Source organism: Carassius carassius, chromosome 44 (genome assembly GCF_963082965.1).
Source record: "Carassius carassius chromosome 44, fCarCar2.1, whole genome shotgun sequence".
NCBI lineage: Eukaryota > Metazoa > Chordata > Actinopteri > Cypriniformes > Cyprinidae > Carassius > Carassius carassius.
Genome location: NC_081798.1, coordinates 10933593 through 10958791, shown reverse-complemented (window position 1 = coordinate 10958791; position 25199 = coordinate 10933593). Strand labels below are relative to the sequence as shown.

The window sequence follows — 25199 nt, the reverse complement described above, 5'->3', positions numbered from 1 at the left end:
GGGAAAAAAATTCAGACTGGAAAATTCTAACTTATACAAACAAATTCATGGACAAAACTATTTTTTGTATGGACCTGACTTAAACAAAGGTTTAAACCTTTAATTTGGGGACATGCAAAATAATTAAAAGTTCTCTCCTGAACTGCACCTTCGCTTCCATTTTTCACTTCAGTCTCTTTATTTTGCCCTGTTATCCATCTCTCTCATGACTTTAATACTCAAGATTTAACAAAACTATACTTTACAATACAATACTCTACAATACTACAATATCTTTATAGAAAAATCCTAATACTGTACACGAGTCATGTTTTTCCCTTACAAAAATTAACCTTGCTTTTATTAGTCTATATAAAAGTAAAATAACCTTGTTTTTTTGCAAATGGATTTGTATTTATTTTTAAATAAATACATTTGTAAAATAATTTTACATTTTTGGTTATCACAGTTAAACAATAGTAACCATTTTCTCTAGATTTATAGTTAAATATTAAAATGTTAATTTTCGTAAGGGTTGTGTTGTTGTCTGTCGTAGCTCCCCCTAAACCTATAAAAAAATAATCTGAATTTTTTTTTTCAGCTAAATTACTACTGTAACATTACAACAGATAATAATGATGTCCTTTATATAGTATTTTGAGTGATGACTGATGAGCAACGTGCTGCTGCTTGATTAAATAAATAAAAAAACAAAGACAAAAAAGCATCTTTACAGATGAAACTGACCTGAAACCCTGAACAGGAGTTCTGCTTCCTCTGCTCCAGCAGCCCCCCCCCCCCCCCCCCCTCTCTCTCTCTCCCCCTCTCTCGCTCTCCCTCTCTCTCTCTCTCTCTCTCTCTCGCATTGATTACTCTGAGTCTGATCCAAATCGTTTGGCGGAGGCGCGGAGAGCGCGCGAGTCATGACTAACAATTCATGACTTATTAGAGATTTAATTATCAAATGGCGGATTCGCAAATGATCGCTTTAGTACATTCGGCAGGCAATTATACAATAATGATATTAAATAGTGGGGCAAAATCGGCTGCCAGGCCACCGGGAATTGTCCCGGTTCTCCCGGTGTCCAGTCCGCGCCTGATTTCCACAGACACGCAGAATGTGCAAGTCATATATTGCATCTTTGGGGCTTTATATTCACAGACACTAGTCATGTCATGTTTTGATTCAAGTGTACTGACCTACTTTTGATATAGTCATCCAAAATGTGGCATATTCCGTCCGTGTTAGGCATTCCGTTTTTATGACTGGATTCTACGAACCAGACTGTATTTCCGCATCCCGGAAATTATTAGGGCGGTATGTCTCAGAATAGTCAGTGCAATTTGGGAAAGAAATCAGTTAAATCTGTATGTGGATATGTGTAAATATTCAAATGTAATCCCCTTTGTAATCGTCAAAAATTTCATAAGTAACTGTAATTTAATTACTCATTTTTTCTTAGTAACTGTAACTAATTACAGTTACAATAATTTTGTAATTAAATTACGTAACGCCGTTACATGTAACTAGTTACTCCCCAACACTGTTGATTAATTATTAAAGGGCTTATCAGCACCAGACAGACATCAGACTTAATGTTCATTTTATCAGCATGGTTAACTGAACAAAGTATCTTTACACCTGTATATATCTAAATAAAATAAGTAAATTCATTATAAGAATTATTGATAATGGTTTTGGTGTTCCTTTATATAGCACGATGAAGTTACAGCAAACATACAGCAAAAATAGCAGTATTGTGAATTATTATTACAGTTAAAATGTATTTTAATTTAATTGAATTAATTTCTTTTATTGCAAATCTGAATTTTCAGCAGCTGAATTTTAGTGTCACATGATCCTTCAGAAAATATTCTAATGTGATCACTTTCTTGTATTAATGTTAAAAACAGGTTATATTTTTGTGGAAATTGATACATTTTTCAGGTTTCTTTGATAAATAGACACTTTAAAAGTATAGCATTTATTTCACATAGAAACTGTTGCTCATGATCATTAGTTTAATATTTGCAAAAAGTGTACTACAAACAATGACTAAACATTTAGTCATAGCCTGTGATAAGAAAAATAAGACTTTAATAACTTAAAGTAAAGTTTTAGCCTGCTCCCAACACAAAGACACTATTGTGTGCTCATTGTGTGGTTATTAATTAACCCTAACTAGAAAATATAAAGAAAAGGACTCTAGACAAACCCAACTAAAGATCCATAAAAGTGTATGTCACAACTACAGATGAGGTCACGTAGGATTTACGACATCGTAAAATTTATCCTCTTTATTCATTAACAGCAAAGAAACGATGAGAGGTTCTGATAGGTTGCTCGTCTGGAGGATCAGTTCCTATATAAGAGGAGACAGAAAGAGGAGAAAGGCAGAGATTGCAGTGACCACAACTGAAAAACATACTACAGCTAATCCGTTCTTGAGAAGAATCAGCAAGCATGAAGACCGTTTTGTCTGTCGCTTTCCTCGTTGTAGCTCTTTGCCTGGTCTGTGAGGCTGTGCAAGTCCAGGTAAGCTCAAGCTTTAATTGCTGTCATTACTTCTTTGTAATTAAAAACATCTTACTACTTTAAATGAAAATAATGAATACTCTATTCCATGATTTATGGATGTAATCTCCTAAGAACTGCATCAGTTTTGCATCTGACCTGATTCTGAAACGTGTATATTGTTGTGTATATGGCATGAAGGTGTATTCAATAAAGGCATGAGTCATTTGAGTTATTTATAAAGAATCATTCATCCAAATGCTATTAAGTTTAACTCTAGAGGTCAGTGCTGACGCATTGTTCGGTCTTGGCCTTGAGAAATGAACTTATCCATTTATTTCTACAATTTTTTATCCTGTAGGAAGGTGATTTTTCCTTTTCGTTGGACTCGGTGAAAGTTCTCCAACAATTAATCGACCAACCACGAACACAAAACCCTCGGTTGGCCAAGACGAGCTACTTTTCTGTGTGCTCCAATCCAACTCTCCCACAGGAGTTTACGCCTCTGTGCATGCAGAGAGGAGCAACAATGTCCTTCGCTAGGCTAGGTAATAGTCGTGTGCAATTATTGTACACAGTGTGGTGTCAATAGATTATATTGTATTGCTTGATAAATCCCAACCTAACCTGAGAAACCGTTTTGTCTTTTTCAGCATCTGTGCCTGTGGACATCTGTGAAATATGTGCTTTTGCAGCTTGTACCGGTTGCTAACTCCTCCCATCATCCCCTTGCTTGATCATCCTCACATCCTCCACTTAATAAAATCAGCATATTTTCATTTACTGCCATAAGTTCTCACATTGCGAATGTTGTCTGAATGGCAAAACTCAAAATGGCAGCATACTGTGTATGAACTGTTACTTATAAACTTCCTTCCCCTCTTTGCTTTCCCACGTTTTGTTTTGTTACAGCACATATTTCATTTATTTAAGAAAGAAGTGTCTTTTTTATTTTTCTATTTCTCAGTTTTGCTGGGTTTTATACTGCTTTGTGTGTGAAAATGCCTCATTAAAGTGCATTGAAAATCTGTTCTCTGCGCATCGTGTATCATTTTTATTGGAGAAAGAATGTGAAAAGTGATTTGGTCTTATAGTTAATTTTTTATGGATGCAGAACTTGGGATGTCCGAGTGCAAACTATTTAATGCCATACTTGTTGACCGACTGAAGTGAAGCACACTACTTATGTTTATATTCAGTCAGTTTGAATACAACATTTGCCATGAGTTCTTGATGAGGTTTGATGGGGTTTTGCTCATAAAAGGTTTATTGATGTTGAGTGACAGTAGCATTAAGTGTGACGGCTGTATTTACTGATATATGTCTTCAGGAAACTACTTTACTGCTCATTTAAATATTAAATGGGCTACTAGATGTAAAAATGGTTGTATTGTGTCTGGAGCAACAGCTGTCACACATCAAATGACATACTGTCTACGAAGTTAAAATTTAGCAATATGAATTGATGCAATTTTTCCCAGTCTCTTTGTGTTCAGTGTTTTATTGCACAGCTGCAATAGCTCAGTGGATTGACGCAACTACAGTATCCTGTTGTGTCACAGGCCAAGTTTATCAGGACTACTCTTATCCATTGTAATTTATCACCATGCATTATTAGATCACACAAGCTCACTTCTCAAACAAAAATTTCTGCATATGTCTACAAACATATTATGATTAAAATAAATACATTTTGTTTCAAAAACAAGTCTTTATTGTCATGTTTAAATATATGCAAAGCATGCAACTGACTGACAGTTCGGTTATATGTTCAGTAAACTAGATACTCAGAAGATGTGCAGAAGACTTATAAAGGCTACAGTGTTCCTTTGGATATTAATATTAGGTAATGACTTACCAAAGAATGCAGCAATGGAGGCTGTTCACACAAAACTCTAATTTTTCAATGTTTTGAAAGTCTTATGTACTATTTTATGCCGTTTTGTATAAATAGTGAGAGTAGTGTGTTCACACTGGGAATTTACTAAAAGAAAAAGTGCACTTTAAATGCCTGGATGCAAAAAACAAAACACAAATGTTGGACACGTCATTCACTCAACTGTTGCAACTTTAATTATTCTGATAATGAGTCACAAAATAACCTTGTAAAATGAATACACTACGCGGTTGAGTACACAGCACATAAATGTGCTAGATGGACATGTTTGCCAAGTTGAGCTCACAACTTTGTAGTGTCTTGTGCATTATAAAAACACAGCGTGAAGGTAAAGTAAGTTTAACGTTTTAAGTTAAAAAAAATGAAAAATGCATCTCAGGGCCTTGCATTTTCCCCCCATTACACTGACCTCATATCATGGTTTTCAAAGCAAAAATGTGTTCTGTTTTTTGTTTTGTTTTTTACCTGAGCACTGCCATTTTATAATGCTGTATCATGTGGTTCTGAATTCAGACATTATTCCCTTTTCCTTTCTACTCTTCTGCATTTTATACACAGGTTCTTATTTTCTATATATTATTATTACAGTAACTTTAACATGAATATTTATTAAGAATTCTAATATTAATCAAAAGCTCTATAATATTGTCAATTATGCTGTTAATCACTGTTATACAAATAGTAAAAAGTATACAATTTTTTTTTTAGGTTTTAGTGGGATTTACTGTAAATTGATCTGTTCATATGTTTTTTAGTCATTACCCTAAATAAGATCATTGTTTTTGTGCCTGATAAACACTGCTCTGATTGCAAATAAAAATTCAATAACACCAAATTTGGCTATTTGTTACAATAGTTAGTATTAAGATGGCCTTGTTCCTAAATCCCAGTTTGCAAGCCAGCCAGCTGACATCCATGCCCTGTATGTGCTCATAACAGATGGATTTATGAGAATAACTGGTAAAGTTTGTGACTTACTGACAGGCTTGTATATGGTTCATATAGAGAAAACACGTACATCCACTTTTGTTTTATGAAAGAGGAGGTCAAGATGTAAACGACAGGCTGTATTCGACCACCAGGTCTTAATAGCTTACTTAGTAACATATTAACATAATAATCACACTTTATATAGCTTGACCTGATGTACATCTGAATTCTGACACACACTGTTTTGAGACTGTCCATCTGAGGCTGAAAAATGAGAGCACTGATCATCTTCCTCCTCCTGACCACAAGCTTCTTTCAAATCTCACAATCTGTGCAGGTTACGGTAAGTCACAGTTGGTCTATTCACACAAACTCTTTTCACGTTGTGAGGCTGTATTGAATTGGAAGTTTGTTTGGGGAAAGGTATTACTAGCTTGATTGTGGTACTGCAATCTCAAAGTGTTTCTGATTTTCTTTTCTCTGTTACAGATAACATAATGGTACCTTTCAGAATCTTGACAAGTATATTGCTAGGTTTTAGAAAAACTGAAATAGTATTTCCATGTTAAATGTACTCCAATAATGCAGTGAAAATACGTTTGTTTGTTTTTTTCATTTTATTTGAATGTTTCTTTATGAAGTTTGACATGCTAAATATGAAAATCACATTACTTTTTGTGTATCATTAACAGTGTTCATAAAAACAAAGCAAAAAATATGTTGAAAACTTACAAGTTAGTTTGTTATTACTCATGCATAAAAATTACATGGTACATGCATATTACTGAGCTACCAATTGCTGAACATAAAAACTTACCAAAAGTGAGTCGTCAAAAACTATAATAATTTGCACCACAGAATTACAGAACATCCAAGTAAAAACAAGTGAAACCAAATGTGTTATTTTGTGTAACCTTTGGTTATTTAAAAATGTTAATCCCTTAACTGTCACTCACATTTTTAAACATAGACTTGTAAAATACATGATCCAAACTTAATTTTATTATAATTCATGAACGGAAAAATTTTGTAACATGATATTGATGTACCATTTTTATGGTAATGCAATGTCTGATTTTTAAAATGGTTTTCAAAGGATGAATTCTGAATTTTTTTCAGTTGATATAAAATTTCTGATTATTTCTAAAGTGTGATAGAGAAAAAGGCAATGAAAAAGACTCTTTTTTTTGGCAAAAGGTCAGAACTCCTGTTATGATGTAGATTTTTGAGGGTGCACTCGTCATAAATTAATCTATTACTTTTCCTACATAATTTTTAACAAATAAACCTTGGTAAAATATCTATTTAGGAGTCTTAGACCTTTCCAACAATATATAGTTTGTCATGATTAGATTTAACTGTAATATAGTGAAGTAATCATAGGCGTCCCGTATATGGGACGGGTCACCTACGGGTCATTTTTTTTTACAGTTTTAACTTTATCATATCCTAAACAATTAAATTGTGTGTGAGCAGGTTAATCTGACAAAAAAAACTTTAAGCACATTAATTTCCCAACCAAATTCTCATTACTACAATGTGTCCAGATACATTTTACTAAAATTATAAATAGATATCATTTCTTATTTCTTTCATTGGTTTTGGAGGGAAATATAATGCAGATACACTCTTGACAGGTTAGATTCATCTAAGCTTATGCCTCAGATAATTAAGATTACTATGACAAGATTGTTATTATTTTTTTTTTCAGTATTCAGAATAAATATGGAAATTTTCTCTGTGAATATTAATTGAACTTGACATTGATGGAAAATTATTTCATGTTACTCTTTTCAACTATTTACAAATAGCTGAATGTGGTTCAGTGTATAATTCAGTTTAAGACTTTCAATTTCAATCAATTTAAAAGGTGGCTAATAAGCTCTTCACTCGTAGTACTCCCCTTAAAAAAAAACCTGGCTATCTGTAAAGTAATCATCTTAGGAGATCTGCATCCAAATATCTGTCAGTTTAATTGTGTAGTTAAATAAAAAAGGCTCTCTTTTTATGACTGGTTTATAGCAGACCCATGTAATAATTCACTTCTTATTGGATGTCTGTTTTATAGGACAGTGGGTACAGTTTCTCCCTGGAGGCAGTGAAGAACCTGCAAAAGCTTGTGGAGAATGACATGAGTACAAACCCACTACAGACCTATGGTGACGCAGCGTCCCTTTGTGCCGACCCTGACCTGCCAGGAGAGTTAAGGGTGCTGTGCGGAAAAGATGATGCTGACAAAGCCTTCCAACGTCTGGGTTGGTGTGCTTGAAGTTGCTTGAAACATTTATATAATACAAACATTTAAATATATATATATATATATATATATATATATATATATATATATATATATATATATATATATATATATATATATATATATATATATATATATATATATATACAGTACAGACCAAAAGTTTGGACACACCTTCTCATTCAAAGAGTTTTCTTTATTTTCATGACTCTGAAAATTGTAGAGTCACACTGAAGGCATCAAGGGCTATTTGACCAAGAAGGAGAGTGATGGGGTGCTGCGCCAGATGACCTGGCCTCCACAGTCACCGGACCTGAACCCAATCGAGATGGTTTAGGGTTGAGCTGGACCGCAGACAGAAGGCAAAAGGGCCAACAAGTGCTAAGCATCTCTTGGGGAACTCCTTCAAGACTGTTGGAAGACCATTTCAGGTGACTACTGTACCTCTTGAAGCTCATCAAGAGAATGCCAAGAGTGTGCAAAGCAATAATCAAAGCAAAAGGTGGCTACTTTGAAGAACCTAGAATATGACATATTTTCAGTTGTTTCACATTTTTTTGTTATGTATATAATTCCATATATAATTCCACATGTGTTAATTCATAGTTTTGATGCCTTCAGTGTGAATCTACAATTTTCATAGTCATGAAAATAAAGAAAACACTTTGAATGAGAAGGTGTGTCCAAACTTTTGGTCTGTACTGTATACATTATATATATATATATATATATATATATTTATTTTCTTAAAGGAAATTAATTGCTTTGCTTAACAGTGATGCATTAAATTTATCAAATGTGACAGTATAGACATTAAGAATTTGTACAAATTTTACAAATTATTCCTTTTATTCCTTTTTTTTTAATAAAAGATGTTTTTTTGTTTGTTTTTTTTTCTAGTCATAATAGAATCCTGAAAAAAATGTATGTAAGTTTCCACATCAGCATATTAGAATGATTTCTGAAGAATCATGTGACTCCGCTGCGGTTACAGCGTCTACCAGCAGGCGGTAACTAACCCACGCTAACCAGCAAAAGAAGTGAATGCTGGGAATTATTTTCCTATTGTCAGTACAACAGTTAACATGATTTGTCATAGATACAGACGGTTGGTCTGGGAATGGCCCCGGGAACGCCCCGTCACGTGATGTGAATTTAGCCCGTGGGGGAAAACATTGCGTTGGCGCCAATTGAAATACACGGGACAATCATGCCGAAGAGTTGTTGTGTCGTTTTCTGTACCTCCAATAAACTAACAAATTATGAAATTAAGTTCTACATCCTTCCTAATAAACATACAGGACCGGAAATGATGACAAAATGGCTCCAAGCAATAAGTTGTGAGGATGATCAAGGGAAGTTGTGGAAATCCCAAGACTAAGCTTGTGTATGTGTGCAGTCGGCATTCATCACAGGCAGGCTACATTAACATTGTGTTCATTATTAATGCTATCAAAACTGTGTAAGGTTGTTTCAGAAACTGGCATGTATATATAATTAGTGAAAAGAAACATCCTCGTTTCCTGAAAGAAACACAACAAAATCATACATATGTAACAACGTAAGCTTTCCAGACCTTTGTACTGAATCTTGAAAAACATACGGTCTGGACCCTGATAGCGCTGTAAGTGGAGGGCGTCTACTTTGATGGGATATCAGAACTGGACGTGGTTCAGGGGACCACACAGAGCGGTAAAGTTTTAGCCGATTATAGTGAATCACTTTAGGCTTTGACCTAGGATCAAGCAAATCTAACACTTTATTTGTCACTCCAATGTCACCTGTCGATGAATCCAATCTGCTCAAGACCCTGTATGGTCCAGTCCATTTTGGAGAGAGTTTGTGTCTTGACATAGCTGGAAGATCAACCCATACGAGATCATCAGGCTGATAAGCTGTATGGCGGATATGGCGGTCATAGTAATGCTTTTGCTGTGCTCCAGCTGTCTGCAACAGTGGTGAAAGCAGAACGTAATCGACCAAGCATAGAATGTGCATATTCATTTGGGGATCCTGGGCTAGCTCCAGAAGGTGCTGTGGGAACACCCAGAAGAAAATCAGCAGGAAGGCGAGCTTCTCGGCCATGTGCTAAGAAGAAAGGTGTATGTTTGGTTGAGGAATGAACACTAGTATTGTAGGCAAATTCAACCTGTTTTGAGTGGTCATCCCATTCCCCACCTTTAGTATACAGATATTTTGCAAGCTGATCTTTTATGGACCTATTGGCACGTTCTACCATTCCATCTGACATGGCATGATATGGAGATGTCCGTGTTTTTTGAATCCCAAGCAGGGAACACCGTTCTTTCACCAAATCAGAATCTGTCTGCCTTGGTCAGTGTGCAAACTCTGGGGCACGCCATGTTGGCTCACATAGTCTTCAAACAAGCACTTGGCTACAGTCGTTGCACGTTGATCAATAACTGCATAGAGATTGAGGTATTTGGTGAAGTAATCCATTACTACAAGAACATACCGATTCCCTTTCTGTGTAATGGGCAACTCCGTCAGATCAGCAACAACTTTTTCAAAAGGCATGCTTGTGACTATGTTCTGCATTGGGGCGTGTTGATGAGGTGTTTGTGGTCTCCTTGATTCACAAGCTTGACATTGGGAACACCATTGTATAATGTCCCTAGACATGTGGGGCCAGTAGCATCTCACAAGAGCACGTTGCAATGTCTTTTGTGAACTGAAATGTCCACAGAGTTAATGACCATGCAAAATCTCAAACACGTTACGCTGCAGTGCAATTGGAACTACAACCTGCAGAATCTGTTCAGCTGGCAGGGGTCTGACTCTTCGACAAAGGATATGATCTACAAAGGTAAGCCTTGCAAACTCTTTCCAGAAATGCCGAAATCCATTAGCAGCACCTTTGAGAGTTGCATATGGGGGTCGTTTCTGTGTTAACACCCATTCAGCGACAACGCTCAAAACAGGGTCAGCTTCCTGTGCATGTATCATATCGTCATTATCTATACCCAGGCATGTAACACTGGAAAAGGCAGAAAACGCAGAGTTTGAAGGCTCAAACCCAGAACCCACACCAGAAGAGACAGGCTGTGCAGAAGTAGGATGTGATTTGGCTACCTCAGTCTGCGTCGATCTTGATCTCCAATTCATTGGAAACACTGCTCTCCCTGTCAGGTCGACGAGACATGGCATCAGCATTGGCATGTTTGTGACCATGTCGGTGCTCAATGGTCCAGTCATAGAGGTCAATCTCCAGAGCCCACCTTGCTCTGCGCCCCGTTGGATTACCATCCAAAACCATTCTTCTCAGATTAAGCAAAGGTTTTTGGTCAGTAATGATTCGAAAAGAATGACCCATGAGATATTGAAGGAAGTGACGAATGGACCAAACAATAGCCCACAACTCATATGTTACTGTCATATGTTGACCATCGTTTCTCAGTAGGTGTCAAGATGTGACTGCCAGAAGCGATGACACTTTCCTTGTTGTCAGCATGCAGCTGAGATAGAACACACCCAATGGCTGTGTTAGAAGCATCTGTGAAGGGTAAAAATTCTTTTGAAAAATCTGGGTAAGAAAGAATTGGAGCATTTGTAAGTGCATGTCGCAGGGAATTGAAAGCTTCCTGTTTTAACTCAGTCCAAACAAACAACTTCGCTTTCTGAGATAGAGCATGCAGTGGCTGTGACATTTGAGCAAAGTAGCGAATGAAACGCCTGTAATATGAACACAGGCCTAAGAAGGCTCGAACTTCTGTAGGATTTCCAGGAGTAGGCCATTCCTTGACCTTCTGAATGTTTTTGACATCAGGCTGAAGACCAGCTGAAGACACAATATGGCCCAGAAATGTCACTTGCCGTTGAGCAAAAGAACATTTAGCTGGTTTCAGCTTTATGTTTGCTGCTTTCAAACGCTGGAAGACCTCCCTCAAGTGTTGAAATTCTTGCTGTAAACGATGATATCGTCTAAATACACAAGACATGTTTTCCAGGACAGACCCTGCAACACTAGCTGCATCAAATGTTGAAAAGTGGGCGGAGCATTGACAAGACCCATTGGCATCACTGTAAACTGATATAAAGAACGACCAGTAGTGAAGGCGGTTTTGGTTTGTCTGCCTCATTAAGCTGCACTTGCCAATATCCGGATGAAAGATCCATGGTGCTGAATATAGAGGAACCTCTAAGTGCATCCAAGGTGTTATCCGTTCTTGGTAAAGGATGGGCGTCCTTAATGGTGACAGAATTAAGGCCCCTATAATCTACGCAAAAACACCAGGTGCCATCTTTTTTCCGCACCATAAGGACGGGTGCAGCCCAAGGACTATGACTGACTTCCACAATACCTTTTGCCAACATGTCATCCACCTGTGATTGAATCACCTCTTGCATCTGAGGAGAAGTACAATAGGCACGTTTTTTAATGGGAACTGGATTGTCGGTATTGATTTTGTGTGTGACTATATTCGTACTACCAAAATCTGTAGAGTTCTGACTAAACAAATCACAATACTCATGCAACAGTGAGTGTAGTTTCTTCACCTGAGGGTCAGAAAGATTCCCACTCTGAACCTCAAATGGAAGAGGTGCCTGTGTAGAAGGGGTGGACACATTACATATATAATCTGAATGCTGAACAACATCTTCTTGGTTTACTGGAGTGAATTCCCCCAGCTGCATACCTGGTTGCAGTACGAAAGGGCTATTTGTTGGATTCATGACTCGCACTACAGTTTGACCATTTGCAGCTACGTAAGAGTGCATGCAACTGCAATACCATCCAACTTAGATATGGCTCAAGCAACCCACTGTAACCATCTGCAAAACCTGCATTAACAGCAAACGGTATAAGCTGAGCTGTACAATGCATCTCACACTGGGGAGGAATGGTAGTAGTCACAGTAATTTGAGCTGTGCAATGTGCAGGGGCAAGTTGAGACGTGCTTAACAATTGTAAAGTCTGATCATAAAGACAACATAACCCCTTACCAACATTCAAGATAACCTTGTGCTTCTGGAGAAAATCCCAACCAAGTATAATACCCTGACTCACGTTTCTGATTACCTGCATGTCATGCTGTAACGTCAGTGCACCTAATCTCAGGTTAACAGTCACAGTTCCCAGAGTGTCTAGATTCTGACCAGTTACAGATTTTGACAGAATAAAATTACCCTTTAGTGGTCTTTTGCACAATGAAGGAATTGCCATACGGGTAGTTTCATTAATAAATGAAATACTAGAACCAGTATCTATCATGATGTGCATGTCAGTACCTTTAACAATGCCATTAATGTGTGCTGTACAAATGTCCTTCATGTTTGTAGCAGGACAGTGTTCAGTCTCTGGATAGCTGGTGTCTGTAGTTGTCATCTGTACGGTGTCATGTGGGGCTGGTGATGAAGTAGCTGATGTGTACCCCGCCGCATCAGCTAACGGAAGTTTCCCTGTCGATAGCTGCAATGATCTGGATAGACATCACATGAACCACTCCGATGATCCAGGCTGTGCTGCTGAGGTCTGTAATTATAGTCCTGGTAGTCATCAAAGGTGACACGCCTGTGATGAGGGCTTGGACTGCGTCGCTGTAATGACGAGTTGTTGGAAGCCATGGTGTCACGACGTTGTCCCTGTCTGTAATCCACGTAGTGGTCAGTGTTGGTTGCAGTGGAGTATTTTGGAGAATAGTAATCCTCAAACCTCTCCCTGTGATGCGGTGATAAGACGACTCTGTCATTATGCTGGTATGTGTTGTCTTGTTGTCTGTAAAGGTCGCTGCAACGGCTGGGAGATCTTCTGTAAAAGCCAGGCTGTACGTGCCCGTTCAGCTTGGGTAGCGACTTAGAATGCGTCTTTGAACATTTTCACACCCCTTTCATGGCATTTGATCTGGAGTTCTTGATCTAAACCCGCCAGAAATCATGACAGTTTCATGTATTCATTTCATGACTGTCACGGCCAGCTCGATATCGACCGTAACATAAAATAGGAGCGCTTGCACAGATTGGTTGACTTGCAAGTTTCTTTATTCAAGTGCCAAAATGATACAATACAAAAGAACATAACATAATGTCTAGGGTTTAAATAAAGAGAAAAATAATAATAATCCAAATGGTGAGGAATGATAAATAAGGAAAGAAGAGAAAGTTGGAGTAAATGACTTCTCCGGAAGCTGCCAATCCCCCAGGTGAAGTCCTGTCAATGGAATCAGTCTATTCATTTATCCTGTCCACAATCAGTGGAAATCGCTCAGCAGGGCTGTACAATCGACCACACCCTCCTAAAGTCATCACGCCACCAGCAGGCAAGAAAAGGAAGCACGGGGTCGTAACACCTCCCTCCTCAAAAAGATTCGGCAACGAATCTAAAAGAAAACAAAAAGAGAAAAATCAAGCTCCACCCAAAGGACCAAACAATGGAATGTTCTAATTGTCCAAGAAGCATCCTCTACTCCACTTTGTTCAACACCTCTGGGCCCTAGAGATGAAAAAACGAGAAGAGAGAAACATACCACAGACATCTCGATGTTACGCTCGGGAAAGGGTGTCAGCTATAACGTTATCTTTTCCTCTTACATGTTTAATTTCCAAATGGAAAGGTTGTAAAATGAGACTCCATCGCATAAGTCGTTGGTTACGATTTCTCATCTGATTTAAGAAAACCAAAGGGTTATGATCTGTATAAACGATGATTGGCGCAGCAATTGACCCCAAATACACTTCAAAATGTTGTACGGCCAACACCAAGGCGAGGGCTTCCTTCTCAATAGTTGAGTAGACCTGTTGATGCCGATTTAATTTCTTTGAAAAGTAACTAACAGGATGTTGAACCCCGTTCGAATCTTCTTGCAAGAGAACTGCGCCCGCACCGCAAGCACTAGCATCAATTGCAAGACTGAAAGACTTTTCAAAATTCGGGGCGGTCAAAACAGGAGCACGTGCCAGCAAAGCCTTACAATTTTCGAAAGCTTGCTGACATGTCTCAGACCACTGAAAATTTATTTTCGGACTCAATAAATCTGTTAGCGGTGAAACTACCCTAGCGAAATTCTCGCAAAAACTCCTATAATATCCCACCATGCCGAGGAATCGGCGTAATTCACGCCGAGTGGTGGGGGTTGGAAAACTACAAACGGCTTCTACCTTAGTCCCGATAGGTTTCACACATCCGTTTCCCACTACCTTACCCAGATACGTAACAGTCGCCTTTCCGAATTCAGACTTAGCAAGGTTGATAGTGAGATTAGCCTCAGCTAAGCGGGAAAATAATTCTTTGATCTGGTTAAGATGCTCAGACCAAGAAGAGCTATACAGGACGACGTCATCAAGATACGCCTCACATCCGGACATTCCATACAGTAGACGGTTTACCAATCGTTGGAAAGTCGCGGGTGCATTACGAACCCCAAAAGGCATTACTGTGTACTGCAGGAAAGCATCAGGCGTAACGAAGGCGGATAACTCTTTGGCGCGAGTAGTCAATGGCACCTGCCAGTACCCCTTAAGAAGGTCAAACTTACTTACGTATCGGTCAGAACCAACATGGTCGACGCAATCGTCAACACGAGGTAAAGGGAAAGAATCTGGTTTTGTCACCGCATTAAGTTTTCGATAATCGGTGCAAAAGCGATATGAGCCATCGGATTTATTTACTAGAACGCAAGGAGAACTCCATGAACTAAAACTGGGTTCAGCCAGGGTATGAGCAAGCAAATAGTTCACTTCTTTCTTTAACAAATCTCGTTTCAGTGGATTAACTCTATAAGCGTTCTGTTTAACAGGACAGGAAGTTCCGACGTCGATGTCATGTTCAATGGCAGAAGTACAACCAGGGACATCAAGGAAAAGAGAAGGAAATGACATCACTAACTCAATGATGTCACTCCTCTCCTTCTCTGTCAAATATGAAAGATGAGAGGACAGGTTAGCAAGGATCTCAGAGTTGTTAAGTCGTCCGTCTACTTTTTCTCGAGAAAGAAGATTCCCATCCTCATCAGCATTCTCTGAAGAATCACCACTTGTACCGCAAGAAAGAGTTGGATTAAAAGAGTCACAAGTGGTTACCACACTAACAGAGACAGAAGGAACAGAAGCTACATAAGATTTCAACAAGTTACTGTGACAAACTTGCACTTTTCTCCTACGGTCAGGAGTATTCAACAGATAATTATTATCTGAAAGGCGTTTAGCGACACTGTAAGGTCCTGTAAACTTTGCTTGAAATGGGTTAGCAGGAAGAGGCAGCAAAGCTAATACCTGATCACCCACCTGAAAATCTCTCAACTTAGCTTTCCTGTCAAAAAGTTGCTGCGTTTTTGTTTGAGACTTACTCAGTTTCCTTTTAGCAATAGCTCGTGCCTCATACAGTCTACACCGAAATCCACTCACATAGTCTAAAACGTTTTCAGAAGGCTTAGACGAACGCCACTCATCAGCTAAAACAGCAGTAGGTCCTCGTACTGTATGTCCAAACACTAGCTCATTCGGACTAAAACCAAGGCTCTCCTGGATTACCTCACGTATAGCTAGTAACATCCACGGCAGACCTTCTTCCCAATCCGCATCGAGTTCCACACAATATGACCTTAACAGAGATTTCAAGGTTTGATGGAACCTTTCAAGAGCTCCTTGACTCTGTGGATGATAAGCACTAGAAATATTGTGGCTTACTCTAAGCTGACGCAGGGCTTTGGAGAACTGTTTCGACATGAAATTTGAACCCTGATCAGATTGAATAACTTTGGGAATTCCAAAGGTCGACATGAAATTAGTGAGGGCCTTCAAGACAGACCTTGTAGTGATAGACCTCAATGGATACGCTGCAGGATAACGAGTAGTCTGGCACATAAGAGTGAGAAGATACTGATGACCAGTCTTAGACCGGGGCAAAGGACCAACACAGTCAATGATCAGATGTTCAAAAGGAGTGGAAACAGCAGGAATAGGCTGCAAGGGAGCAACCGGCACTTTCTGATTTGGCTTACTGGTAATCTGACATGTATGACAAGATCGTATATACTTAGCCACATCTCGTTTTACCTTAGGCCAATAAAAGTGTCGCATAACACGATCATATGTTTTCCGTACTCCTGTATGACCAGCAAGTCCTCGATGAGCCAAATTCAACACAGAGTCTCTTACTGTAAGAGGGATTACAATCTGAGTTCTAGGTTCCAGAGAAACATCTTTATGCATGACCTCCGTCCGACAAAGGAGACCATCGTCAAGGAAGTACGAAGAAGAGTGGTGATCAGAACACTTCTTAGACCCTGCTGCAGAAAATAAAGGTTTAAGAGTGTCATCACTCTGCTGGGCTCTTATTAAATCCTCTCGAGAGATCTGTAACAAGGAAATCAGAGAACAGCCACCAACATCAGAGAGATCAGCATTAGTTTTTTCAGGAGTGGACATAACCTCAGATGGATCAACAGATTTACTTCGCAGTACCATAAAATCTTTCTGGTCAGAAGACAGCGAAGCACAGGCCTTCAGGTCTTTCTGTTTAGAGCATTCAGACGCATCAGATTCTGGTTCACCTGTATTAACAGTATAAAAGAAAGTGTCATGAAGGGGAACCTCTACAACTTGATTTTCAGACAACGGTTTAGCCATCGATCGAGTAACTGCACAAGCTGGAAACAAATCAGGGAATTCTTTAGGATTTTCCACAGATTTTCTGGGTATAGATACTATTATGGGCGGAGCTGCCACACTACTCTCTCCCCAAACATTCCCCCCAGCTAAATCATTCCCCAGAATAAACGTAATCCCAGGAACTGGAAGTGCAGAACGGACACCAACTACAACATCACCAGATACAATGGCAGAGGAAAGATGGATTCGGTGCAAAGGCACTTCAACAAACCCCATCTCAAAACCTCGTACTAGTACATAGGTTCCAGTCGCAGTTTCAGGAGTTAAAGGCAAAATTCCTTCTAGAAGGAACGATTGGGCAGCTCCCGTATCTCGGAGAAGACGCACGGGTACAGTTTCGTTCGACCCAGGCAATGACACTGTTCCTTCAGTGACAAAAGGGGTATAATCAGAGGAAGTTACACACCGATTGAAAACAGTTTTACCACCTGGAATAGGTAACGGGGGATCTCTCTCATCACGAGTATCATCAATGAATGGCAAAGCAGCAACTAAAGCAACAGGTTTCGACAGTCTTTCTTTCTTCTTAAGAACAACACAGTCAGATATTTTATGGCCAGGCTTCTTACAATAATAGCAAACTATGTCTCGTGAGAGTACAGGCTTACTAGAATGATCAGAAACTGTCGCCTTAACGTTCCTACTCATCATAGGAGACTTAGTCTTCGCTTGAGAACAAAACTTAGACTTACTCATGTCATTCTTAAAACTGACCGAACTAAATGACCCCCGATGGGTTAACACAAATTCATCGGCCATGATAGCAGCTTCAGAAAGTTTATTCACTTTGTGTTCAGTGATATGTATAGCTACAGCGTGAGGAACACAATGTTTAAATTCCTCCAAGAGCACCAATTCTCTTAACTGTTCTTTAGTGGTAACTTTCATGGAAGTACACCAACGATCAAATAAATTCTCCTTTTCTCTTGCAAATTCAACATAAGGGCAATCATCAATTTTATTCAAATTCCTAAATTTTTGGCGATATGCCTCAGGCACGAGTTCATACGCATGTAACACAGCAGATTTTACAGTATCATACTCACCACTCTGTTCCAGTGTGAGAGCAGAATAGACTTCCTGTGCTTTACCTGTGAAAACACACTGTAATAACAAGGTCCAAAACCTTTTCGGCCATTTTAAAGACAAGGCAACTCGTTCGAAATGATAGAAATATTTTTCTATTTCCCTCTCAGAAAATGGCGGAACTAATCTTACATTTCTATGAACGTCAAACACAGGTTCGTGTAATTCACTCGGCTGACGCCGTTCAACGAGAGGCACATCAGCTCGCAAAGCTTCTGCTTGTTTTACTGACCACTCCAACTCCAACTTCTTTAACTGAAATGCTCTTTCATCCCGTTCTCTCTCCAACTCAAGTTCCAGTCTTCGCACAGCTAACTGCTGTTCTCTCTCTTCCGCTCTCTCTTTCACAGCGCGTTCTCTTTCTACCGATCTCTCTTTCGCAGCACGATCCTCACGCTCAGCGCGGAGTTTCGCTGCCTCTAAATACAACTGTTTCTCTTGCAATGACATCTCTAGGAATTTTATCTCACTTTCACTGTCAACTTCACAAGGAGTAGACACAAACGATTCACTAGGAGCAGTAAACTTAGTGCTTACCTCTAAAACTCCTCTGTCAACAAGTGATCGCTTCAAAGTAGTCACAAGTGTTTCCTTCAGCCGCTTATCCTGAGTAGTGAGATCGATACTGAAGCGTTCGGCGATGTGCACCAGTTGCTCCTTTGTACAACTCTCAAGTAAGGTTTCTGAGGGACAAGCGAAGAAATCTTCGAGCACCGAAGACATTTTGTTAGTAAATACACTTAAGCTACAACAAAAAAACAACAACCAGATCACACGCGTGAGACGCTGTTTACCCGAAATACAACTCCCATAAGCCCCTGCTTCAAAGAGGAACTACGTCAGTGTATTACGTAACCTACTCATTCACAAAAAATTCCGAAGACTAGCTACAAGTCGAAAACACATTGTAGGTACGAAAAGAAGAACGCACTATACACACACGAGCGCAATTACTTACCAATTTTTGTAGAATGGATTCACTTTTATAAACTGAGAAACTCCAGCTCCTATCTACGAAAACACTAACTAATTTCTACCTAGTCTTCAAAGGTGTACCGGGCTCGGGGCGGCATTAAACGCTGAACTCCGTAACGATCATTTAAACTGAAAGTCCGAAAGCGTACCCCCTACAGAGAGTTAAATCTCCACCCAGGATAACCCTCAAAAACAAGAAAGACAAAATAATAAACAAAACAACAAACAGTGTTCCGTCGGAAGGATTGTATACACAACCCAGCTGGATACACTCTGACTAACCGGAGTTCTCATTCATAAAGGTAACCATTCACAAAAAAATAATCACATTACTCACCAAAGGATCGCGGACGAGACCCCAATTTATGTCACGGCCAGCTCGATATCGACCGTAACATAAAATAGGAGCGCTTGCACAGATTGGTTGACTTGCAAGTTTCTTTATTCAAGTGCCAAAATGATACAATACAAAAGAACATAACATAATGTCTAGGGTTTAAATAAAGAGAAAAATAATAATAATCCAAATGGTGAGGAATGATAAATAAGGAAAGAAGAGAAAGTTGGAGTAAATGACTTCTCCGGAGGCTGCCAATCCCCCAGGTGAAGTCCTGTCAATGGAATCAGTCTATTCATTTATCCTGTCCACAATCAGTGGAAATCGCTCAGCAGGGCTGTACAATCGACCACACCCTCCTGAAGTCATCACGCCACCAGCAGGCAAGAAAAGGAAGCACGGGGTCGTAACATGACATCCTTCTGGCCAAACGCCTCTTTTAATTCTTTTTTCGCTGCTTTGGACGAGTGCTGAATTTCAGATGGAAAATTGTCCCAAACAATGAACAGTTCAGGTGGCAGTCTAGTAGGCAACTCTGCTGCTAACACTGCATCCAAATCAACACCACTATCTTTATAGCGACCCTCTTGAATCACCTCATAACGATGAGCCCACAGCTGGAAGGACTCTTCGGTGTCGTTGCGAAATGGCGGCGGTAAAGGAATGTCTTTTGGGGAAGTTTGTGCGCGGTGCGGCCGCGAGGTGTGACCACTGTTCTCCCGCGATGCTTGGGCTTCCTTGTCCGACATCTCTCAAGTTTATTAACAGCACACCGACCTTAACGGAGTCCTGCTGGTATCATACAGATGTCCACGCCGAGCTTATGCAAGGCGCTGGCGAAAACAAAACGTAAATAAAAAAGAAACTCGAATATCCGACGAAAACCACCGCTGCCACCAGTGTAACGCTTGCTTCAGTGCTTGTGGGTGTTTTCGGGGCTTTAATTGAATGTTTATAGAAATAAAACCCTCGAATACTGACGAGCTCTTTTTCCCCACTTTATTCTCTGTTTCACAAACTCCTCACTTCTTCCTTTTTTCCGCCTTCCGCCCCATCAGAATAAAAGTCCTCATAACAACAGGCACTTTAACATGGGGCATATTTTAACACAGAAATAAAATTGTTTAATTTTAACTCTTACATTAGCCTTATCATTCTACCTTAAGCAAAACTATGTAACGTTAGCCTAGTGTCGAACATAAACCCGTTTACCCACTTTAAAAAGTGTGTGGACACGTAACAACTTAGTTTTGTGTCAGAACTTTTACACTTTCATTCATAAATTCACCCCGTCTGTGTTTGCGAAACGATTGACTCGCGGAATCCAGTCAAAAATAGAACTTGCTGTATAAAGCAGAACGTCACGGAATTTGGCTATTTTGAATGAATACATCTATATTAGGGCTGTAAAATGAATCAAATTTCGATATGGACTTGTGTATATGAATATTAAAGTTAAAAGAGACTTAAATTGTTCTACGCGTCTCTGGGAATGAGCACTCAATATGTGCATTTTTGTCAATCAGATACACATGATGTTCGCAGTGTTTTCCCCCACGCCGACTCCGCCCTCGCCACGCCCCCAGCTATGACTAGATGCCGACTGTATGTATAGAACGTATGACGCACACACACAGAAATCTTCAAAACACAGTTGTATTTCCATTATGTTCCCAACTGTATCATAAAGCTGCATTATATGGCACAATATGTAAAAAAAATATTAAAATATCCAAAAACCACTAAAACATATTACATTTTGCTGACTTGTGTACTTACATTATCCCAAATGTTTAAATCCAGAGAAATAATGTACTGAAATAATGTAATAATACATTGTGCATTTTAATAGAAAGGTGACGACTGCACAGAGTAGCATAACAGAACTTTCAAATGTATCTATGATAACAGCGCTGCTTCCTTTCTACATTGTAATGTTACTAAATCATGAGATAATCCATGAACATGATTTCTGCCTGAGTCCCGTCGGATATCATCGGCTGTGGGGATGAAGATGAGAACTCCCATGATTCCACACTCAGTCATGGCATCATCAAACTCTACGTCCTCTAGCGGCGAAAAATTACATATTGCGCCTTTAATGGGCAGCCTGATTTTCCCGTCAGTCTCCCAGACACTCATTTCTTTTCTCCACTGGTGGCAGGCAGACAGCAGTTGAGGGTTGTAATCACCTTAACTGCGATGCTGTGGCCGCCATTATGGCTCTGGCAGTTGGACTGATAATAAATAAATAAATAAAAAGATCACAGATGGCCGATCATTTTTCTCTAGTCGTGCATCAAGCACTTCCTCATCCCCTCTGTTAATTATTACTAGTGATCATCTACTAGATCATTGATTTAAAAAAATATATATGTTAAACATGAATGACATGATCCTTCTTCATTCCAGTATGCAGATTTGCAAAAATTGTGTAAGTTTCCTATGGAATGAAAGGAGAAACAGGTGTCAAATTGATATTTAAATAAAATATAACTCCATTAAGTGTCATAAGCTTTGAAAGTACAACTTCTAAAGCAGTCAAACTGTACTTTAGGGAGGCAGACAGATCTTGTCACATACGTAATTGCCTCTTGGTAAACATGGCCTCTCTCTGTAATGGGCCATATCTTTTATTGCCATCTTAAACACTAGACTGTTTTTTATTTGCTGAATGTGAGAGCACTCCAGAAGTTTTCAGACTGGATAAGTCTCGTTATTATCAGCAAACATAATGTGACCTTTTTAATGCTCTGTCAACAGTTAAAATCATCAGTCCTACAGATCCCTGTGAGATCTGTGCCAACGTGGCCTGCACTGGCTGTTAGAGCGGACACACTCCCAGCATCCCAGAGTTCATTTCTACATCCGTGCCATCATATGTACATATATCTACAGAAGAGCAGGTGAAATATAACAGGGAAGTTGGTTCCCTGTCAAGGGAACTTCGAACTGCGTCCTCTGAGGGGACACTATGGGGAACACCTCGTCGTGAACCGTGTCTGAGGCATTCTTTGAAAAACGCAAACGTGTTGGCCGGCGAAAGCCTCTGACGTCACTACCAGCGCGACTATAAATACGCGCCCGTAGGACCAGTCACTTATCTTCTTCATCTTCATTGACTGTTTTGTTTGAAGCGTGCATCTGAGAAACGACCAAAACGGTAGTGATGGCAAAATCGAGGCCTCGTGAACCAATGAAACAGTTGAACCAAATGTGCCATATTGTTTCGAGGCTTCGAATCAATCCGACACCCGTCTCAACGGTGACACCTAGTGGTCACTTGCAGGTGTTGATCTGAAACAACCTTGACGAGCCATTAAAAAAATGTGTTGTTTTTTTATTATTATAATGTTCTAATATGTGAAGCTTGTAACCTATAGGCTCCTCACTGTGCATAATGTTATTTTGGTCATGAAAAATGAATATTAATAAAAGAAATGAAGCCACAATGTCTCACTTTTTTAGAGATTTTTATTCAAAAATATTAATTTATCTGCTGTGGAAGGACTTAGCCTACTTCTTTTTTTACAGATAATTTCTCCAGCCTTTGAAAAAATCCTCTCACAAGGGACACTTGTTGCTGGCATACAAAGATATTTTTTTGCAAGGACATACAAATGAGGAAAGATTACTGCTCTCTCTTTCCAGTAAGTTAGTGGATCATGAGTTCTGGGCAAATACGCATCGTTGATGTATTTTTTCACTTCCACTGTGGCATCAGCTGTAGCATTGTGTATAATCTTGGTTTGATGGATGAGAGTATCAAAAAGTTCCCATAAACTGTCCTGTGTTTCTACTGGTGTTGATGTTGATGTTGATGGTGATGATGATGATGATGGGTGTGATGTTGACATTTCTGGGTCTGAATAAAAATGAAAACAGCAATTAGTAACAAATCCTAAACTGACGGCATATATGAAGGATATATTATATTACATGATTCAGATTACATAACATAACACAGACTGAAACTGCTCACCAGGATTTGTGTTTGAACGCATCAGTGAAGCACACTCCAGTGTGATATGCTTTTCAGCTTCCTGGGCTTTGGCAGCATTTCCAAATGCCACATTTTTTAACCTTGGGTCCAGCAGTGTAGCCAGTGCCAAGGCTCTAAAACTCTCATAACCTCCACATCTGGAGTGCAGACCTTCTTGCAGATGTGAGCCTATGAGCCAAAACAGGAGAAACACATATTTATAATAATGACAATAATATGACAGTTATGGCCAATCACATGGGTAGTATGGTCATTGTGGCCTACCTAATTGAACAGTTGATTCCTGCGTTGCATTTCCTTTTTTCTGTTCAAGCTTGTGCTGCAACATCCTGTACAGTGGTATAAGCTTTGAAGCAGACACTCTCTTTTCCTCTGACATCTCTGTTGTTGCGAGTTTGAATGGTTGCAGTATTGACAATGATTGTTCAATAATGTCATAATCAATACTTGTCAGGGGAGCAGTATCATTGTTTAAGTTGGAAAGTGCAACAGCCACTGGTTCACGTTGGTCATACAAGCGCTGTAGCATGTCAAATGTGCTGTTCCATCTCGTGTCAACCTCCTGTATCAGTTTCAGAGTTGGTCTTCCCATCAAGCTCTGCATCTCCACAAGCTTGTCCTTTGCTTTGCAGCTGGATCTGAACAACCCCACTATCTTTCTGGCCTTCTGGCGTATTTCATTGATGACTGGGGTTTGATCTAGTGCCTTTTTCACAATCAAATTTAAAGTATGAGCAAAACATGGGACATGGCGAAGGTGGAGTAGCTGGGCACTTAGGATCATGTTAGATGCATTGTCAGTCACCATGCACTGAACTCTGGAGGTTATTCCCCACTCAGCCATTAGCAAGGCTTTAGCCTCCATGAGATGCTGGGCTGTGTGGGTTTGGTAAAACCTCCTTACACCCAGTACAACAGTTGCCATTTTTGCCTCTGGTGTTATGTAATGGCAAGTCACACCAAGATATCCATCCATATTAATGGAGGACCACATGTCAGCTGTAAGGCTAACAAATTCGGCCTTTTGTAGGTCCTCCATTGTCTTCTCCTTGGCTTTGTTGTACTTTTCGCTGACCATTATTTTAAGCACCTTCCGGGATGGGAGGACATAGCTTGGATCAAGCTTGTTCACAAATGCCCTGAATCCCTCATCGTCCACGATGGTGAAGGGCTGCAGATCCTTCACCACCATGTTTATAAGAGCCTCATCCAATTCCCTCTGTCTGACTTTTAAAAGAGAAGACAAAACATACTTTCAGACAAATACATTGGAAAAATACAGCTTCAATTAGTGCACATCTATTAAAAGTATAGCCTACTGGTTCATTATTTGGAAACCTTCCAGTGTTTATAATCAGTGCTTTATATAACTTATAAACTTTATAAACAGTGTCCCAAAAGGTTGTAATTATATTTCAATTATAATTATATCCCAAACAATGCATACCTTGCTTAGATGGCCCAGCAGTGTCAGTAGCAGGCCTAGGTACAGGGGGAATGCCATCCTCTGCACCCTGCAAAATGGCAGGATGAGTGCTCCTCAAATGGCGCATCATGGATGATGTATTGTTGCAGTAGGCTAGCTGCCGATCA

General features: G+C 39.5%; 2 protein-coding genes across 2 annotated transcripts; both read left to right on the top strand.

Annotated features, from left to right (window-relative positions):
* The first annotated feature begins 2357 nt into the window (after positions 1-2357).
* Positions 2358-3524, top strand: LOC132126343 (guanylin-like). The gene is made up of 3 exons (XM_059537548.1): positions 2358-2515; positions 2856-3042; positions 3148-3524. Exons 1-3 carry the CDS (start codon positions 2444-2446, stop codon positions 3204-3206), a joined length of 318 nt encoding a protein of 105 aa, XP_059393531.1. The 5' UTR covers positions 2358-2443; the 3' UTR covers positions 3207-3524.
* Positions 3525-5560: 2036 nt separating this feature from the next.
* On the top strand, positions 5561-22528 carry LOC132126826 (guanylate cyclase activator 2B). Its single transcript, XM_059538356.1, has 3 exons — positions 5561-5664; positions 7390-7576; positions 22367-22528. The coding sequence occupies exons 1-3, from the start codon at positions 5593-5595 to the stop codon at positions 22429-22431; spliced, it is 324 nt and encodes a 107-aa protein (XP_059394339.1). The 5' UTR covers positions 5561-5592; the 3' UTR covers positions 22432-22528.
* Positions 22529-25199: the final 2671 nt, after the last annotated feature.

Excerpts from the sequence above, each read along its gene's own strand:
- LOC132126343 (XM_059537548.1), top strand. The coding sequence starts at position 2,444 with ATGAAGACCGTTTTGTCTGTCGCTTTCCTCGTTGTAGCTCTTTGCCTG. Across the intron at positions 2,516-2,855 it reads GTGAGGCTGTGCAAGTCCAG|GAAGGTGATTTTTCCTTTTC; the intron begins GTAAGCTCAAGC and ends TTTATCCTGTAG. Across the intron at positions 3,043-3,147 it reads AATGTCCTTCGCTAGGCTAG|CATCTGTGCCTGTGGACATC; the intron begins GTAATAGTCGTG and ends TGTCTTTTTCAG.
- LOC132126826 (XM_059538356.1), top strand. The coding sequence starts at position 5,593 with ATGAGAGCACTGATCATCTTCCTCCTCCTGACCACAAGCTTCTTTCAA. Across the intron at positions 5,665-7,389 it reads CACAATCTGTGCAGGTTACG|GACAGTGGGTACAGTTTCTC; the intron begins GTAAGTCACAGT and ends TCTGTTTTATAG. Across the intron at positions 7,577-22,366 it reads CAAAGCCTTCCAACGTCTGG|TTAAAATCATCAGTCCTACA; the intron begins GTTGGTGTGCTT and ends CTCTGTCAACAG.